Raw genomic sequence first — 20,714 nt, 5'->3', positions numbered from 1 at the left:
TTAGGTTAGGAAAGGGTGTCCCCTTCATATGCAGTGGACCCAGGTTCAATCTAGAGTGCCTTTTTTAAATTTTTTACCAACATATTTTTGTTGTTGAATATTCGGCAATATTTATTACATTTATTTTTTTACAATTATTACTGAAAAAAAGAAAAATGTTGTTGACGAAACTTTGTTGATTTAAATGGTATGGGACTCCTTTGTGTTGTTTTTTGGGATCCAACTTGATGTTACAGATTAGTTTCTCACAAAGATAAAGCTAAGAAAGACAAAAAGAATGTAGCAGTGATACTGAATATTTACCGCCTCTTTCATGGAATAAAGGGAGTCGCCTCGAGATGTGGGGGTTAATGTCATATTCTCAGCCCACAACAAACTGAGCAGTATTGTAATTGCAGTAAAAAAATGTGCAAACATAAGCAGTCAAACAGGCAACAACGAATGCCACATTAAGACAGCATGAAGTTTGTGCCTCACAAAAAGGGGACAGCCTACGAAATCCCATTCTGCGGACATTCGTGCATCAAACAAATGACAGCAAATGTCACAGTTCGTTAAAAAGAAGAGCATACTCCCATTTAGTAATGCATTGCCATGACTGCGACTGTGAACCATGGTTTAGCGACTCAAATATCTTGTACAAACACCAACCTCAGTTGTCTAGGCAGATAATTGAGGCCTACCGCATAGCAAAAAAGAAAACAATGTGCGTGAGCCAACCATTTGTGAGCACAGGGACAGTAAGATGGCTTTTTTGGACCTTGAATAACTTCTCCTTCGAAGAAACGGGAAAGAAGCGACCCTATTGCCCGCGTGTTTTTCAAAACAAGGAAGTTGAGAGCACCTTGTCCTGCGTGTAATTCTCTCCTCAGTGTTCTTGCGTTTTTTGTGCTGTTTTTCATCATGAATAAAAGGGAGTCGTTTACAATTAGCCTGCTATTTTTGTAACAGAACCAAACGCCCTCGAATAGCATGCTTCCTATGTTTGCATGAGAAAGTATCTTAAATAAGAAAGGATAGCTTACTCTATCAAATGCTTTGGGCAAATCAAGTTGAACTATGGCTACTTCGTCTTACTCATTGGATACAGTCTATCAGAGATCTTTCTACGTGCATGTTTGTTTTATTGTTTCGTTTTCATATACCACAAGTTTGGTGTTCTCCGATTAGATCATGTATAGCGAGGTGTAAGTGATTGTTTAAAACTTTTGCAAATATTTTATAGTCCGAATTCCGAAGTGATATACCGTAGAATACCGCGCATCCGCCCAGACCACACTAAGTGCTTATACCCAAATTTGTAAGATCTAAAAAAATATGCAGAGTACATTCATATGTAAAATTGACGACCGGACAAGTGCCCATCGCCCATTTTTTCGCGATTATCTCTAAATTTTGAGTGGGCACTTGCCCGGTATTTTGCGGTAGGTCTATAAGCTTCAATCTTTTTTAAAGCTATTGTGTCTTCTGTTTTAAGAATTAGTACAGTGTGACCCTAATTTAAAGTTGGCGGTAGTGTTTGGTGTTCATGGAGCTTTAAGGACATCAAGTAGCAATGAACTCAACAGTTCAGAAAATGTCCCATAGAATTGAGGATTTAGGCTATTAGGTCCAGGTGCCTTGTTTGATGGAAGAGCTTTTATAACATTTTGAATTTCCTGCAGGGTCGACTATTTCGACCGTCGACTATTTCTTTTTCCTCATCTGATAAGGAAAGCAAGAGGTTTACAAGGTGTTCTATAGCTGAATTCTCTTCAGTTCGGATGCCCCAAAAGATTAGTGTAATAATCCTTAAAGGCCTCTAAAATGTCTAATGTATCTATTTTTTTTTTTTTTTTTTGTGCTACTAAAGTTTACAATTTCGGACAAAGAAGGATGACACTCGCACACGAAAGGTGCACCTAACACCTGGTTTATTTTTCCTTCCAAACAAGTATGGTTGAAAGCATGTTGAAGATATAGGTGTTGTGAAGTGTTTCCGATACGTTGATGATTTTTTGCGGTGTTTTCCAAAGTACAAATTAGCAGGCACTATCAGAGAAAAGGTCATGAGCCGTTTCAGGGAAGTGCATGGCAGACTGGATTTCACATATGAACCTCCAGAGGGTGGTTGCTTGCAGTTTTGGGATGCCAACCTGAACATAGGGGAAGCTCACACATGTTGGATGTATAAGGCAAAAGGGAAGAAGGTAATTTTTGTCCTATGACTCCACCCACACTAAGCTAGTTAGGAGAATTGTTCCATCAGGGTGCTTAATGCAGGTCATGAGAAAATCATGCCTTCACAGGGTAAATGACAGCCTGAGACGGCAGATTGACAGTCTAGAAGAAAGTGGCTATCCAAAAACACTACTGGTAACGGTAGCTGAAAAATGTCTGAACGAACTGAAAGGCAGCGGCAGAGCCATGGATAGGTGGTAGTTCTGCCCTACGTCCACATCTCGCACGGGCTCAAAAAGATTGCATCAAAACACGACGTCCATGTAGCGTTATCCGCCCTTCTTAAAAGGGTTGTGTCACATAGTCAGTAAATCGGGAGATCACGCGGGGGGTCAAGTGGGCTGTCAAGTACAACGCAGGTGCCAGTTTGTAGAGTGCATTGCGAGTGTGGTGTAGAAAATACCTTTGTCATGCAGAAAATCTTACGTAGGGCAAACGGGCAGGTACCTAAATGAGAGGCTGCGGGAGCACAAATACGCGTGTGAGCAGTTGCAAGCTCCAGGGAATCTCGCAGCACATTGTACTAGATGCCACTGCGATGCGTTATTTAGAGCCATGTCTATCTTAGAAGGATGGAATGAAAGGACGAAGCGAGAAATCATGGAGTCTTTTTTCGTGACTTCAGGAAAGCACAGAATGCACGTTAGTGAACCGTCGGTTTCTCTCAACAAAAAAGGAATAGACTTGCTAAAAATGATCCCTCATCATGATGGGTAGCGGACACGTGCATCGGCCACCGCAGCCAAGATAAGAGCAAGAGATGTATTTACACTTGCATGACTGCGCTAGATCTGATTAATTTGGGCATCGTTCTTCCGGAAAGGTTCGGTGACTCCAAACGGCAACCTTCGCAAGCCGTCGCGTCAAGAGGTTGTGGACTTCGTGGCTCAGGCGTGGGCCTCCGTCTCCGAGGATACCGTGCGGAGTTCGTTCAAACGGTGCGGAATATCCACAAGGCTCGATGGTTCCGAGGACGGCGAGCTCAACGACCGTTTGGCTTCGGTAACCAATGGACCCGAGGATCCCGAGAGCCTCATTGACGAGGCGTTAGATTTAATCTTCGATAGCGAAAGCGATGTGTCGTTTGACGGTTTCAGCGATGAGAGCTAGGGAAATAAAAACCCACGCTGCTTTGGCGCACGCGTTACTCGATTTTTGTTTGTGATTTTGGTTATTCAATACTGAAAGATCGCCCACCCCACTTTTTTTGCCAATTATCTACGGCGAAAAGGGGGGCGTTAATTCAGGATTTTACGGTATGTCTGTCCCTGTCTTACTTGTTCAATGTGTCTTTTCTTTCAGCCATGCTTGTTTGGAAGGAAAAGTAAACCAGTTGTTAGTTGCACCTTTCTTGTGTGAGTGTCATCCTTCTTTGTCCCAGATTCTAAACTTTAGCAGTGCAGAACAAAAAATAATGAAAAACCAACTAGCCCAAACCCAAACATTATCTATTCTCATTTTTATGTGTTCAACTAATTCCTTCGTTAAAGCATACCTTCACTTATCTTCAAGAACCCTTTCCGCGATTGTGTCTCAAAGTAGACATTTTTGTGGGCGCCATCAAATCACTGCGCCTCTCTACCTCTCGGCATCATATTGCCCGAGTTGTGTTTAAGCCACGTTTATTTGTTTTGTGTATTCACCGGGACTGTTAGTTTCAAGTTCTTAAAAGCGTTGATAACATGTTCGAGAGATTCTTCAGTTCTCACCTTTTGTTTGAACATGTTCCATTTGCAAAATATGTGTAGTGAGGGTATCTGTTGTTTGTGTAAAATTCTTTTGGCGATACAATCGGCAAATATTTGTCAGCTAGGTTGTGTTCAGTTTCCATAGGCGCCATTCAGGACATAATGAATGCCTTTTCTTTTTCGCCAAAGGTAACTGACATGAGGCGGTGGTCTGAGAAAAATGCAGGTTTAAATATACATACAGCGAATTATTGTTGATATCGAACTAACGGAGAATTTAAATAAAAATATGTGTAAAAGTACTTTTTGTAACGAACAACATATTGGCTATACATGGCTTGCATTGACGTCACATCAGCCGCCATTGCTCCGTACCGTTCTCCTGTACCCATAAATTCTGCAGCCTATATTTGACACCATTGAATTTGTTTTTCTGGTCAAGACTTGTCGAGAAGAGCAGATTCGATCGTGCCAAATGTATGCCGCAAAAGGCTCCGTACAGGAACCTGGTACGGAGCAATGGCGGCTGGTACAGTGCCATATGACGTCACGTGCAAGGCATGTATATTGAACCTTTTCCCCCTGAAGAGGCTTCCAAAAACGCGCAAACAATTGTCTTCTAGCTTGTCCCTTTCCCGCCCCCCAAAAAAATGTTGGAAAGAGCGATAATTCCAAAAGCTCAAGTTGCGAACGAAATTGAGCGAAGAGAAGCGATTCAGAAAGGGGAGGAAGCTAAAAAGTACACTCTGCATGCGGAAGTGAAGAGATGAGAAAGAAAGAGAAGCTCTTGCTTTAAAACGAACGTATCGATGTAGTTCGTTGTAAATGGTTTTTGCTATATCGAACTTTCCTGCTGTTTGTTATAAATGGGTTTGACTGTAGTACCCACTGTAAATGGAACCTACTGTGACCAGAACCTCATTTTTAAAAATAATGCTCTGTGCTTCTTTTGCGCCCTATCTGTTCTTGCTACGAAAGGTCATATGGTTCAGTATCAAAGAGGGACCCTCAACCATTATCAAAGATGAGCTCATTTAGCGATGCAACCACTTTTTAATTTTGGACTGATGTGTTAACTGATGTTGGCATCTGCTCCAAATGCGCCATGTGCTGTTCCTAACAAGTTTCTTGCTTGCTACAGAACCTGCTACGAAAGTTCAAAAGCTACTTCCATCACTGCCTTGTTCCCTGCTAGGCACAACAAACCAGCATGTATTTGCAGGAGACCGGCGTTACGAAAATTAACTGGGCCTGACACGTAAAAATTGGACTCGTCAAAAAACAACGCTTGAAAGAGGATTGCCTTGCCTGGGGGGGGAGGCCTTACACATATCCAGTTCCCACTGACGAAATCTTGCGCACCCGTCAGGGTCGTTTTCATTTAGCTTGTGCCGTAGTTGGCTTAGAAGGGATGCCACTTCCGAAATTTGAGGATGTAGCAGATGCTTCTCTCAAACATGTCTGTTTGCATGGGCCGACCGCTTGGGGGCTTGTCGTCCACGCTTCCCGTCTCTTAAAACTTTTTCGCAAGTTGGGTGGCGCATCCTCGGCGATTGGTCGCCCTTTGGAAACGGTCTAACTCCTCAGCCACCTTTGGTTGACTTGAGTCTAGCGAATGTCCCCGACGCTTTACCCCTTAGGGCCACCTTCATCTACGTAGAAAGAGAAACAATGCTTCCAGACTTGCGAAAGAAATCGGCTGAGGTGCAGAACCAGATGCCTTGCCACTATACCTGCACGGTCATGCATGTTGATGTCACGCATATTGATGCCTCATTCTGGATTCTCGTCGTTACTTTGTATTCGGGGGGCTCGGTGTGTAACATTTAAGTTGGCTCGTTTTTTCCTTGGGAAATAGGATGTTCCAACCTGCTCAAGTAGGAGTGGTCAGGCTGAGCCAGGACTAGGGTCTAGCGGCGAGGATGACCCCCTAGATCCTTTGCGCCCGCACTGTTCCCTTTCGGTCCTCGTCTACCCACGTCCTTGACTCCCTTGAGCCCTGCAGCTCTGTACCCACTCCTCTCTGCTATCCTCCATTCCGAATACTTGTATTCTAACAAGAAACCAACGAGGCAGACCCAAGTTACTGCCAGGGATGACAGTTATTTTCAGGTTCTAAAATAATATGCTTCGGCCTGGGTTTCTTTTTTTTTTTATTTTCCCAGAAAGCAGATTGTAAAAAATATTCCAAAAGCCGGGAATCATAATGATCAAAAAAACTGCTCCGACTTTACTCAACAAAATTAATTAATTTTGTTGAGTAAAGTCGGAGCAGTTTTTTTGATCAAGCAGATTGTATTTAAAAGCAATATCGAAATGACGACAAAAAAAAAAAAAACTCTAGAAAACTTGTGAAATAAATCCTGATTCACATGTGTCGCAGTAGATGGAGCGGAGGGCCATGGACGTCGTTGCTCGGTCTCTCGGGCTTACTTGGTTGGAACTTTGAATGAATGGAAGAACCCCATTGACTCGCGGGTCGTGCAGCACAGGGGTGCAGTTCCCAGCAGGGGCCCAGGACTTTGTCCTGGACAATCCTCCGTCGGTGGACTAGGAGCCGGCTCCCTGAGCTCGACCGAAGCCCTTTCAGAATCCCCTCGATACGAGCCTTTTTTTAAATATCCTTTCATAGAAGCCCTTTTTCCAACTTCTTTTTCTGTTTTCTTTCATCCCCAATTGTCTTCTTCTCAAACGTCGTCTTGACTTCCGTCATGCGCACTGCAGAGGCTTTTTCTCGCCTGTTTCTTCTTTTTTTCTAACAGTTCACATCATCGAAGAGCACCTAGATGTGTTCGTTGCACATGTTTTTTAAACTCCAAAGTTTCTTGGAGGGGGTGTTTTTTCTACTTGCTATCATTCTTGGTGGATTTATGCTATCTCAATGTTGTATGCCCACCTGCTAGAATCTCCTTGTGAGGTTAGCAGTATTACTGATTAAATGAAAGAAAGGTCTCAGCTGCCAAGCTTCACGCGTGAATGCTGGGACCGCTTTGTGGCACCCGTTCCGCCCTGCCTCCTAAAGTGACCGTACACATTCTCCGAGTTTCGCGCGCGTTGGACGAGTCTCTGAGATAGTTGGGGGCCCTGAGACGAGCCGGAATCTCTCGGTCACCCCGTGGGAACATTTGTTTCCGGGGACAAGCTGAAGCGGACGTTGGGAGTTTCCCAATCAGATTGCTCGGATTGGGCGGTCCTGGATTGGAAGAAGCCAGCGTGGAGAAGGTCGCCTCTTCCCTTTATTGAAAGCCCACAGACTTGTCAAAAAGATGGACATTTGGAAACGCCATCGCTACTCGAGACCTAGGGTCGGTATTCTTTCGGAATAATGGATCCTTTTTGAGTAAGAGGTGTCGTCTGGGGGTATGTCTGCAAACTACAAATGAAGGGCAGTCCAACCTACCTCCATCCGTCGGGGCAAGTTTTCATTGCATTTATTGCCTCGTAGTGCTTATGCTAAAAAATAAGAATCTTGGATAAAGATGAAAAACAGTCACGAACGTATGTGGACGGTGTCGCATGTTCCCACAGTAGTCATCATGTTACTTCATTATAATACTGTTATATTATGATTTGTTTTTGCTTTCAGTATCGTATAATGGTGCATAGTGTTTTATTGGCTACCTGGTCCCACACACAAGCATTTTCGCTTTCGTGGGCAAGCTCGTTTCTATATGTATTTTGTGTCAAATAAGATGATTATAATAATTAGGTAGTGTTATAATGATCACTCGTTGCACGAGCGTCGCTTGTCGTGGGGAACTTGGCTAGGATGGAACAGGGCCAGCTTGTCCGAGGCCCCTTGTCCTCGCAGCCGGAGGAGGTGCTGGGCGTGTACCGCTGCCTGTTGGAGCGCTTCCCCGCCGAGAAAGAGAGCACGGTCCGGGCCAAGCTGGCAGCGGTGGCGGGGCAGCTGGTGCGGGGGGCTGCCCTGGACCCCGGCCTGGCCCTGGACGACCTGGCCGCGCTGCTCCGTTCCGAGACATCCCACGGGGTCCTGGCCGCCCTGGTGGACGCTCTGCATGCGGTCGGCCTGCAGACGCCCGGCGACAGGCGCCTCCGCCATAGGGCCGTGCAGCTCGCCCGCCAGGTGAGCCTTTCGTTGCTGTGTATAGCGCGACACATGTTGGACATGTTTCAGGCACCGTGGCGCAGGCCCTTTACAATTCCGTTCAGTTTCTTGCTTCCAAGTTTTCTTACTCTCTGGAGCGCTGGCCGAGCGCAATCTATCGTCGTCTGTTTGCGTTTCCTCGCTTGAGTTTGGGAGGGGTGCACCCTCGAAGATGGCCCCGGGGCACGTACAGTTTCAGGTTCATCGTATGCTTTCGGTAATTACAATATTGGATTTATTAAGTTTGGCGGAGGTCGATTGACTGCCAGGAAACTGCCCATTATAGGGTTCCCGAACGAAGTGTGAACATCAATTGAAAATGCCAGGAAACAAGGAACCGAGAGATTAGGATGTCGAATGGGTAACTTTTGCAGTATGGTTCAGGCTGAGGTTTGCTTTTCACTATTCCAGTTCAAGGAAGAATGCAAACCATATATATGTCTACAAATTCGTCCAGTCAATAACCATTTTGAACCAGTTATAAAAAAAAAAAAAATCTGACCAGTTAAGAGGGTAAAAAAAAATTGTGGTTTCAGCAAACAAGATCTTGCCACTAAATATTGATCTATTTGCACGGAATTTAGTACAGATACTGCTTGCTGTTCTTGTTCTCGAACTTTGTTCAATCGCTGTTCTTGTTCTCAAACTTTCTTCAATAAAACCACTTTCAGCAGCAATGACTGACTCAATGGGGCTTCAAAAATGGCTGCGTGCCCTGATCGAGTGGTCCTTGTTGATGTTGGCCATAGCATTCGCAATGGCGGTCTTGAACGACTCTTCGGGGTTGTGGAGCTGCTTGCCGGTCTCTCTCGACGACGCTCCAGACATGATAGTCCGGGGAGTTTATATCTGGAGAGTTACGAGGCCACTTGTTGGTTGTTGGGGGTTACATGGTCGTGCAGGTTGACAGCTGGCAAATCTTGGATCGCGTGGGCCGTGTGGCATGGAGCAGAGTCCTGTTTAAAAATGTACGGCCTCCTCTGGGCCACCCCTCCTTTCCAAGGTTTTACTATAATGCCAGGGTCTCGATGTAAGCCTTTGGGTTGGCCCTAACGCCCCGTTGAAAGGTGTGCGGTGATATGACGTGACCCTCATTGCTCACAATGTCTAGGACCATCACAGACAGAGGCGTAGTCAGGGGGGTGTTCTCGGGTCAGAAAACTCCACAAAACTTTTTTGCTTGTCCCCCCACATCTCTCTCACTATCCAATCACCCCTTTTTGTTTTATGGCGCTCTATGTTTCTTTTATGACTCGCGGCGTTATCAAGACAAAGCATTTGATATTATGTTTTTCAGTCCATTCTGCTTGCCAGAATAGGAATAGGAATAAGCGCGCAAGAAGGCATCTAAGTGCATAAAAATTATCCCAGCCATTTTCCTCTCAAGTCGGAAGAAGAAACGAAAGTCTTCCATGGACAGAGAGAAACATCAGGGGGAGAAACGCTTGAGCCTTGAGCTGTTGCTAAACTCACCCAGATTAGTGCCCGAGTCCTCTCCACGAGCTTGCTGGAGCTTGCCAAAGCAGGTGCCCAGCTACAGGCCCACGCATGCTCGTGAGTGACTTCGAGGGCTGGAGGTAAAGGTGACCCCTCACTGAATGCCCCCAGTTGTCGCTTTCCTTTCATTACCAGGCCCCTCTCTGCTCACGGGTATACGGGGCAGGTGCGTGATCACGTGGCAACGGATAGACATACAACTGGTCAAGCTGAGCATGTAGCTTGCACGGCACTGTCAGCTTATGAGTGAACAGTGTAGCAAGAGAGTAAACAGTATGAGAGCTATGCCTCCCCTACTTTTACAATTGACACATGTCGAGATATGAGCAGAAGGAACCACGAGGACCGCGTTTCATGTGCCGAGTGACAAGCTGGTACCGGATGCCTCGGAACTCGCTGTCGCGTTTCGGCCTACCTAATGCTGTGATGTGAATTGGTTTTCCGCTGGTTTTCGTTGCATGGAGAGCATGGGCACATTTAATTTATGATTTCCCAAATGAAGTGAAGGCTATAATCAGGAGGAGGAGGAGGAGGAGGGAGGGGGAGGGAGGAGGAGGAGGAGGGAGGGAGGGAAGGAGGAGAAGGAAGGGAGGAGGAGGCAAACTTTTTGTCACGAACAATAAACAAAACAAACTAATTTCAATCCATCCGAGTAAAAAGCAGTCGAATGTTACGTAAGGTAGCAGTAGCACAAGACAACCAAGCCGTGACCTGTCTTTCGATTCTAAACGCATTCCATTTTTTTAGACCACCGGAGATGGCAAACCTACACCAGCTCACCTTCGCCCTAACTCTTTTTTCATTAAGCGTTCCATTTTGCTTTTTAGGGAAGTGTTTGCGTGACCGGGAGGGAGGTGGGGGAGGTGGGCGGGGGGGGGACTAGGGGAGGGAGCTGCGAGCCGCACTTTAGCACGCGAAGAGCCGCAGCTTGGCCACCCCTGCACTAGATAGATGACGTAGGTGCAGTCGAAGGCAGAGTTGTGTCTACACAGATATAGTAAGAGAATAGGCTCGTTTGCAGGAATGTGACTTAGTCGCATCAAATCCAGTTGTCGCAATTCAATGCGGTCATGTAAACGGCATAATGCGCTAAGGAAGCGCATCACATTCAAGTCGCTAGACGGAGGTGGATCGAGACGACGAATGCGCATTCGTTCAGCCCATGTAAACGAAGGTCGCGTTGCATTTTGGAACGGGGAGGATTATGGTAAGGCACTAGCTGTGGGGGTGAGTGAACAGCTAAAAACAGGGGGGCGGCCAACCTCGTCGGCGGAGAGCGGTCCCGTGTGGTCGCCTGCAGCTTTCCTCCAAGAAGAAATTCAAGGTTTTATTGGCGCCATAAGTGAGCGGAATATAGCCGAGCTGCTCAATGAGGGTAGCCCCTGTCCAAGCCGCGCTAATCACGACTTGTGCATCCAAGTTAGTCCCTAGAGGCTTCGGAGCAAACACGAGCGACGCCAAGAGCTGCAAGCACTGCATGGCACCGCCGAACGAGCAGCTCCTACGTCGGTGCCGTTCCTGCCCGAGCCTTTTGGCCTCGGAGTCCAGTCGGTTGCAAACAGTCTCACTCGCCAGGGCATGCATACCCATGTTGCTTCTGTTTTAGGGCGGTCAGCAGCTTGGGGCACAAAGCGCTTGGGTTCCGGTGTTTCTTGCGACTTGTAACTTCTTGCGCAGCATTGAAGAGAGCGTGCTTGACCTTTACTCCCGTGCGAAATCGTCGAAAGGGCTTTAGTGCGTGGAGGACCGTAAAACGTGGTGCAGCTGGGGTTCTAAACGCTGCTTTAACCTTGAGAAAAGACATGGTGTAGTGCCACCTTCTTGTAGGACTCAATGCACGTCCGTGTGAACGTTGACTTCTTTTGAAGGACTGTTGGAATCGATGCGCTTAAGTCGCATTCATGTACGTGGCTTTTGAGAAATTATGCATCCTGAAGTACTCTTCTCAAATACCTCGCACACCCTGTATATTTTGTTACTCACGGTATTTCACCGATTGTAGGGCGTCTCTCAATTTTATTGCTTTTTCTTTTTGATACGTATGGCCTCCTCTATAGGGGATAGACTGCGTCATAAGTGCCAGAGCCAGCCGCCAAAACTTGGAGGCAGAGAAACAGTATTGGGATGGTTGGCGCCTATCTGTAAATATTTTCCAAACTTTTTTTTTTTTTTTGCAAGAACAATCTGTACGTTTGTGAGCCCTTGTTTATGGCTTACCCTCCTTTTGCAGTCCCTCCGTGCATTGTCCTGCTCCCACTGGGAGAGGAGCTTGGAAACTAAGAAGGAAGCCGGTTGTCTGTCTTTCTTCCTCAAATACAAAAAGAAAGGTGGTTTGTTGTATGGCCGCTACCTGTTTGATGCTGCCTTCCTTTCTTACGGTGACCCGGCAGTGCATGGTCCTAGTGCAAAAAAATATTCCCAGCATGTTGATTTTTTCCGAGCAATGTCATACCTCTGAGAGTATTTTGAATGGCTCAGGGGATTAATCTCTTATTAAAAAAAAAAGTGAAAGCCGTTTACCACTCCCTGTAACGCCGAATTGGAGCGCAGCTCTTGAGGAGGAGGAGGGGAGGGTACTGAGGGCCACGTGTTCTCGGGGGGGGGGGGGGGGGGGGGGGTCACGTGCCCCCTCAGAGGTCACGTGACCTCGGGAGGGGGTCACGTGACTCCCCAGGTCACGTGACCCCCGGGTCACGTGACCAAAATTTTTCCGCTAGATTTAGCGGGGAAATTTTTTCCGCTAGATTTAGCGGGGAAAGTTTTCCGCTAGATTTAGCGGTGAAATTTTTTCCGCTAGATTTAGCGGGGAAATTTTTTCCGCTAGATTTAGCGGGGAAATTTTCCCGCTAGATTTAGCGGGGAAATTTTTTCCGCTAGATTTAGCGGGGAAAGTTTTCCGCTAGATTTAGCGGGGAAATTTTTTCCGCTACATTTAGCGGGGAAATTTTTTCCGCTAGGATTTAGCGGGGAAAGTTTTCCGCTAGATTTAGCGGGAAAATTTTTTCCGCTAGATTTGACGGGGAAATTTTCCCGCTAGATTTAGCGGGGAAATTTTTTACGCTAGATTTAGCGGGGAAAGTTTTCCGCTAGATTTAGCGGGAAAATTTTTTCCGCTAGATTTGACGGGGAAATTTTTCCGCTAGATTTAGCGGGGAAATTTTTTCCGCTAGATTTAGCGGGGAAATTTTTTCCGCTAGATTTAGCGGGGAAATTTTTCCGCTAGATTTAGCGGGGAAATTTTTTCCGCTAGATTTAGCGGGGAAATTTACCCATAATGCACCGCGCGGTTACGCCGACGGCGACGGCGACGCCGCTCAAGCCGGGAACGGGCCCCTAAGAGCTGCGCTCTAAAAGGCTTTTCCTCTATATGGGGGTCATGGACGGTGCCTTTTTTCCCTATATGGGAGTCGTGCAACAAAGTGTGGCCTCATGGACAGTGGTGCCTTTTGCAGACGCTGAGCGACAGCAACCACAGGGTGAAGTGCAAGTGTCTGCGGCTGCTGAGCGACCTCCTGCCGACGGACGAGCGGCCGGAGGCAGCCTCGGGGCTGCTGTCCACCCTGAGCGACTTCAGCAACAACCAGGACCCCCGGGTCAGGACGGAGGCCTTCTGCGCAATGGTACGGCTTCCTTCTTCGAAAGTGCTCCCTCGATTCCCGCCTCTGTCTCTGGCCTGGATGTGGCAGGTGCAGCTGCTGCAGGTGCAGCTTGGCAGTGGCTTCGCTAGCTAAAACGGCGCTCCTGCTTTTTGCTGGGACCTCTGGAACCCACCGCCAGAGCTGCCACATCCGACAACGTACCACGCCGGGTTGTACCTATTGCCGCTTTGGGGCCACTTTTGACTCGTGGGCGGGATGGGGAGCTAAACGCATCGTTCAAGACGCCTTCCACTCGTAGGTGTGACCGGACCACTGCCCAGAAGATTTGCTCTCGGTTTTTGCGAGCTTCAAATTGTCAACGAGTGGCATCGAAATCTTTTTTGATGAGGAGACGCTTCCTGCTGTCTGGCCTCGGGGTGAAACATACCAAATTGTTCGATTGCAAGTTTGAATATTTGTTGGTGCCTATGACAGAGGCCTTTACAGTGTCTGGTCTACGAGCGAGCTCAGTGTACCTTTTTGGGTTTGGAGTAATCTCTCGAAAAGCCTTTTGAAAAAGCTCATTTGCAGTTTTTGCCAGCTGTTGCTATCAGTCCTCGTGAGGCCCATGCGTAACGGCGTTCGTAAACTGCGGAGGACAGAGAGATGCGTGAAGAATGCAAACGCTTCGGCATGGTTTAGGGGCCAAAAGCTTATGCCGATGATTTTTGAAGGATTTTGAATGTACCAAAAAAAGTTTTCAGAAATGTTAAATGTAAAAAAGTAATGCATAAAAAAAAAAAACTCCTATTCGATCTAAAATTCTGCTCCTTGTATCGAATCTCATTAAGACGTTTGCACTGGAAAAAAGCCCCTTTTGTCATCCTCGCTGCATGCTATTTTCATCCAAAAGGCACAGTGTTGGCTGCAGGCACGATGGCAGAATTATCCACAGATATGCCTATGCCTCGGGCATGGTCGCATCAAGTAGCAAGGGACAAAAGTTTGTGAAGGAGATGGACGCAAACTGCCACCCTCGTGATGCAAAGTCTCTTTCGGTTGAGCTGGTTGTATGTGGGGTGCTCCACTTGCAAACACGAACGGTTTTTTTGGGCATGGTGTGGATGGAGGCCTCCTACTCTCGGAATTTACGAAACAAGCAGACAACATGCTTACTGGTCTCTGTTCTGAATGCCTGGGAGATGTTGTGTTTGGAAAGTCTCTGCTTTGGGGAAAGAAAAGTTTCCACGCTGGGCGTGCAAACCGGGTGTCAGGGGTTAGGAGGAAAGGGCAGTGCGAGAAGAGGCGAACAGAGGCATCGTCGAGCGGGGCGATTAGACTGCCGGCGACGGCCCCGCGCCAAGTTTAGGACGAGCTTCTACGCCGATACATGTACCATCTCGAGAAGTGGGTGCGAGCACAGGGGGCCTTGCCCACAGGGAGCCAAGCCGACCGCCGGAACTCCATCGCCTTCGACAGACCACACGGGGAGGTGTCGACCATCGATGCGCCAGATGAGATGGACTTCCCCTTCACTTTTTGAATGAGCATTGGGATTCTGTTAACCTAGGTCAATTTGCCAGTGAATATTTGTATTTGTTTATTTCAAGAGCCCAATAACAGTTGAAGCCTACACATTGGTGCACTCGTTAGTAATGATACATATTAAAATACAAACAAGAAAGGTTGCATCATTTCACATTTCTTTTGACAAAAGAAGAAACGATGCAAGAATTGAATGCTTACAAAGTGTAAACATTATTTCAGTATGTGATGCGAGCACTCATTAAATTGAGGTAAGTTAGGGTTGAAAATGTCATCTGAATCCAAATAATTGAAATAGTAGAAATAGTAAAATAAGACTATAGCATCCATGAAGCTAAATATGTAAATCTTGATTTTGTAAGTGTCATACTCAGAATACTGAATTCATTTGTACATGGCTTTATTACCTAGCTTTCCGTCAACCGCAAAAATTAAATTGTCTACTTTACATTGGCCGTGCATCTTGGCCTCTCTTGACTGGTTGGACTCTGTGCTAGAGCGTAGACGTTCCACTCTGCGACTGGTCCATTCCTTAACAAGATCACGCTCGGAAAGGTTGGCCATGTTTGGAGCGTGTTTGCTTCTTTCATGTGTCTGCAGATGGTTTTTGTATGTTAGCGGCGTACCCGCGACTTCATGGGTCTCATTTGTTTGCAGCTGCGCCTCCACAGCCGTGGCCTGAGGCTGGATCTGTCCCTGTACGAACACGTCACGTCTGCACTGGACGATGACTACGAGAGCGTTCGCATAGCGGCCCTCAAGCTCCTAGAAGTCCTGAGCCACATCTACAGTGACCAGTAAGTTTCACGGACGAGGTCGTGAGGCAGCCTAGTCTCATCGGTGGTTCACGGCAGAGAATAACTAGAATTTATTGCGCCCTGAGGGGGGCATTATTGTGACCCTGGAAAAACCAACCAACAACCGTGGGGTTTGTGAGTTTCTCCAAGTCGGCACGCTGCATTTCCCACGAGTGCATTGCAGACAGCACACTGTATGCATGGTCCCAATATTCGTATGGTTGACTTTCAATCATTTCAAGGTCATGGGGACAGTGATTCGCTTTCTGTTACCCTAATATCCCAAGTCCGGGCCTGAAATTTATAAAAAAAAAGCGGAATAAGTGAGTAAAAAAAATTCCCATTTTTTTTTTTTTAATGTGTGTTATTATTTTGTAGACGAAAGGCACACGAAACTGTGTTTTACTTTTGCCACGTTTGTTGCTTGCACACGCGCCATGAACCCTACTGATCAGCATAGAGCGTGAACACTTGTTCTGTGAAAGCACGTTTCCAAAACCACAATGATTCCTTTGTTAGACTTCCTAGTCTCTGCTGATCTGTAAATTAAGAAAATGTAGTAAAAAAAAGGAACTGACCAAAAGAATAAAAAAACAAGCAGGCACAACGAGCGAGTGAAAGAAGCTACGGAGGGCAATTGTGGGGAACTACTGTGTTTGCATGATTCTAATGAGCAGATAGATGTAGCTCCAAGATATTTAAAAAGTAAATTGCTGCCGATTTAGCATGCAGGTAAAACAATGAAGGTTGAACACATACCTCATAGAACAAATATGAAACATGCGCAAATAAAAAAATTTATACTAGTCACCATTGTCGGAGTCTGACGATGGTTCTTTGCTGTCCACAGAGGTAATTATTGCTTTCGTCTAAAGCGTTTTAGGTGCCGCGCTTCTTGTACTAGTACGAGTGCGCAACCATCGCTCTGGGATGGTAGTCTTCCAAACAATTTTGTAAGCTCGTTACGTTGCTGGGATTGTGAGGCCACGCAGTGGTGCTCCGTTGTTATCTTTTCCCGCCAGCATGATGGCCTTTCGTTTAAGGGGGACACTGGCTAGATGTTGAACGTCCTCCTGTGTTCTTTATTCATAGGCTACCCTGCATTGCCCGGAGGTGTTATTGCTGGGGTTCACAGTTTTGTATCTTCATTTGGGGTACAGCACACTTGGTCTTCAGTCACCCTATTCCACTCTACAATGGTTTTAACAAAAAAAAAACTTTCGGCTTTTCCACTCTCGTGAAGAAGGAAGAGCAGCCGAGCTGTATTCGACACACTGCCGCAACGCGCACGCGCCCGATTCCCACTTCTTGTTTGACACGCCGCCGATCGTGGATATGTCTCCGGCGAACCAGAGTCGGTCGCACATGGTGCACGTGACGCAAAACGTTTTTTCCACGAACTTTCTCCGGACCCTAGCAGTCGCACCCGGGAACTGTTCAGCCAGCGAGCCAGCGTGGAGTGCAGTTGTCGCTTCGCGCTTGCGCTTGGCCTCCGTGGCACGATCGTCGTCCGTGGCGCTAGCCCGCCGGCGCCCTTTACATCGCTGGTTCTGTTCTCGGCGGCGGCTTTCCAGGCAAGCAATGTGCTCTTTGGCAAGGGAATCTGAAGCGCTGGACGCAGTGGAAGTCGAGGCAACGGCGGCTTTGCGGTGGTTATGGACCCATTCGCACTGGTGCATATGTTGCCGCTCCTTCCGCAGCCGCGCGCAGCCGACCCATCGTGAGTCCAAACTGAAACTGGTAGGAGCGTAGGAAACAGCGCGCAAAACAGACAAGGACAAAGAAACAAACCTGACGAGCGCTGCGCTCTTTACGTCTGCTTCTTCGTCGTCGTCGTCTGTTTTTCGCGCTGTTTCCTACGATGAATTCCCACCAACGCACCCAACTATAAACTCTTCTATGATAGCTGTAGAGTTTCGTCTTTTTGATTTTTGTACACAGACTGTTTAGGTGGTCCCTCTCAAGTAGCCCCACAATGGCCTGTTTACATCCTTTGCTTAGTTTTTCTTCGACACTAATAAAGTTTTTGGTCATGGCTGCCGAGGCCTTGTCTCCATACCTCCCCAAATCCAGCACAACAAACCCCTAAGGCTGCGAAATGCTGTTAATGAATACTTTAGCGAGGCCAATAGAAAAAATTCCATACTCGGCCTAGGATGAACAAAATGTCTCTCGAGCACTTAATTTATTTGAAGAAAACAGCCGGAGACAATATTGTTTTCCTTTTTACTGCGTCATTACAGGGGAGCTTTCCAAATGGCAAATTCCAGAAATGATTGGTGTCCACAAAAATTAAACAGTGAGCACTAAACTTGCGAGTCGATCTGTTCATTGCGATTCAGCATCTCATCACAAAATGTAAGCACATTAGACTGTCAACTCGCCTTGGCACAATGCCTTTGTGCATTATTATCTTTATGGAAACCAGTGTGAATCGATACGGCCATTGCAACAACAAATAATGGAAGTCCTCCTCCTGCATCAGTTATGTCGTCCCGCCGCAAGACGCGGCCAAACGACGAACGTGACCGGACAAAGATCTGAATAAAAAAAATGTAAATTTAGGTTCATAGTACAGCTGTATCTTTGGCTGTGTACCACAAGGAAGACATTTGTGTTCCGAAATTAAGGGAGAACAACATAATACACCAACACGGCCGCAAGCGCACTGAAAACAAAACAAACCGAATTGAGGTCGCCATATGGCCCCGAGCACGTCGGCACCCTCTCTCCGCCGGTCAAATAGCTACAGAGATGAAAAGGTCAATATATAATGATAGCATGATATATCGATAGTTATACGTACCAATAATTTTTTGTCTAATAGCTTCTGTTTCCTATCCCAATTCTTAATTGCAACTTTACTTTTGGAAGATTTTTTTTTAGACATGCTTTGAACAGGTTCCTGCAGGTGTGGGGTACATATGAGCAAGAAAGCTATGCATATAAGAAACAAGAAACACATGGTAACCATATATTGCTTATACAACAACATGTAAATATATAAATGCCATCAGCCTAATAAACATTTCTTAATCAGTGCCCAATAAACAATACAAAATGCATGTACGAACACCAGGGAAGGACAACATTCAAAAGGTGTGATTCTCAAGAGCACCATTGAAGTCGGGAACAAAAAAAAATGTCACAAGGGAGAACGTTCCAATCTATAATAGTGCGTGGGAAAAAGGAATACTTAAAAATCTTAGTCCGAGCAAATATATTGGTACCGGGGAATACTGATGATGGTGCCTAGTTTCCCCTAGAGGATCATGAAGATAAATATAGGCTTGGTTTAGCGCAGAGTCTGCTATGATAAAGCAAAAACAAAATTTATGTCGCAATTTTTCGAGTGATGATATATTGCAGGGGTGGCCAAGCTGCGGCTCTTTGTGTGTTAAAGTGCGGCTCGTGGCACCCGCCTCTAACCTTCCCCCCCCGGGCACATGAGCACTTCCCCAAAAAGAGAAATGGAACGCGTTTTAAATCGAAGGACAGGTTGTGGTTTGGTAGTCTTATGCTACTGCTACCTTACGTACAGTTAGACTGCTTTTGACTCGGATAGATTGAAAGACGTTTGAGTTTCGTGTATTGCTCCAGACATAAGTCCCCCCCCCGCCGCTCTTAGAAGTTCCTGTTTGCGGCTCTTAGGCCGGGTCAGTCTGGCCACCTTTGATATATTGTTTGCATCATTAATGAAGATTGGGAATCTAGCTGATTATACTTTCCATAGATGAAGCAAAGAGTTCTCCTCTGAACCATCTCAAGCTGTGATGCAACTTTTTTGGTATTTGGGCATATTCTAACTTCAGTCAGACCAAGGAATTATATGCTTGCAATTTAACGGAAGGGGCGGCGCTTCTAAGTTTCTGACGTAGCGAGCCCAGTTCATGAGATACGGAGGAACAGATGTTTTGAATGTGTTGTGGCCAATGGAGATTGTGGGATATGGTTACACCGAGTTATTTATATTCAGTCGCATCTTATATTACATTATTGCAGCGGAGCTGTTAAGGGCTAGTTTCCCGGGGTTCATGTCCCCCGCAAAAAAATGTTGACACAAAACTCTGGTTGCCGTCGTCGCTCATAGATGGCGGCAATATTTCTTCGGGGGAAGAAGCGCAGGAATGGAATGAGCGGCAAAGTGTGCGCAGCAGCTGGAATGGTTTCGTAACCGCCAGGAGGCCGCTATTGCCTTAAGTTACACTGCATTTAGCGCTTCAGATTCCCTTGCGAAAGAAGAGCAGATCGCTTGCCTGGAAAGCCACCATCGAGAACAGTAGCTACAGCTCCGCTGCTCTCCCTTCTTCACCAAAGTCTTAAGGCCGAAAGTTCTTTATTAATAAGTGAACATCAGTGGCTTCACTTTTCTTGTTATACGTAAATGAACAGTTCTCGTGTATAGCATGTGCGTGCCAATAAAGGCTAGTTTCTGCAACGATAGATCTAAGTGCGATTTGGCATTGTACCACCGCACCCGACGGTGGCCAAAGCCACCATGCGCAACTTCTCAGGAGGTGTTTTGCACCTGTAGTGCGGTGCTCAGAAGGCGTCTGTGACTGGTGTGTTTACCGCGTTCTAAAAAACGTAGATTTCTGCCCGAGCACGTCATACGAGTGCCGTCCCTGGCCACAATCCTGGCGGTGTCGCAGACTGCTGTAAGTCCTTCTCCAACTTGACAGTCAAAGAAAGGTTCGGCAGCTGGGAGCCGGGAACCTGCGGCGCACGGGGGCACTCGTGTTTTGTATGGCGCCAGCCGCCAGGACGGCGACGGCACGAGGTGCCAGCTCTCGGGACAACCTTTGTCTTTGGGAGCTTTTCGATGCGCGGGCAGAATGTACGCAGGTTGCAGACGCGTTCCAGGCACATTAGGCTCCTGCCAGAATCGGCACTCGGCCATTACCGAGGTCTGCGGAGTCACTGACGGGCAGATCTGGCATCCGTTTCTCGCAGCCTGGTGCGGGTCCGGAACAGCCAGGAGCAGATCCGGCTCGCCGACGACGCCTTTGCCAAGATCTGCCAGATGATCGGCGACCTCTCCATGAACGTCAGGATAGAGGCCGCCTCCCTCATGGCAAGTGGCCGCCCCCGCGCAATCTGCGCCCCCACGGCTCTTCGAGGGGCGCGCTCAGCCCGACTCTTTCCAGGGCACGATGGACCACGTGAGCTCTCACTTCCTGGAGCAGACGCTCGACAAGAAGCTCATGTCCAATTTAAGGGTGAGGTCCCGTCTCGCGTATTTCGCACACTTCACCGTCCGGGGAGTCCGTTGAAGCTCATG

At 47.0% G+C, this 20,714-nt stretch overlaps 1 protein-coding gene across 1 annotated transcript in view; it reads left to right on the top strand.

The window, feature by feature from the left end:
* The window catches only part of LOC8044028 (integrator complex subunit 4), a 74,505-nt gene that overhangs the window by 2,174 nt on the left and 51,617 nt on the right, over positions 1-20,714 (top strand). Inside the window, exons 3-7 of the mRNA XM_029989626.4 lie at positions 7,720-7,995; positions 12,966-13,133; positions 15,294-15,433; positions 20,387-20,507; positions 20,581-20,652. Of these exons, the coding sequence (XP_029845486.2) occupies positions 7,720-7,995; positions 12,966-13,133; positions 15,294-15,433; positions 20,387-20,507; positions 20,581-20,652 (777 nt within the window). The remainder of the gene's footprint in view (positions 1-7,719; positions 7,996-12,965; positions 13,134-15,293; positions 15,434-20,386; positions 20,508-20,580; positions 20,653-20,714) is intronic.

This window comes from Ixodes scapularis, unplaced genomic scaffold, assembly GCF_016920785.2.
Source record: "Ixodes scapularis isolate PalLabHiFi unplaced genomic scaffold, ASM1692078v2 PGA_scaffold41__6_contigs__length_2269736, whole genome shotgun sequence".
In the NCBI taxonomy this organism is placed as follows: domain Eukaryota; kingdom Metazoa; phylum Arthropoda; class Arachnida; order Ixodida; family Ixodidae; genus Ixodes; species Ixodes scapularis.
This window is presented reverse-complemented; position numbering and strand designations above follow the sequence as displayed.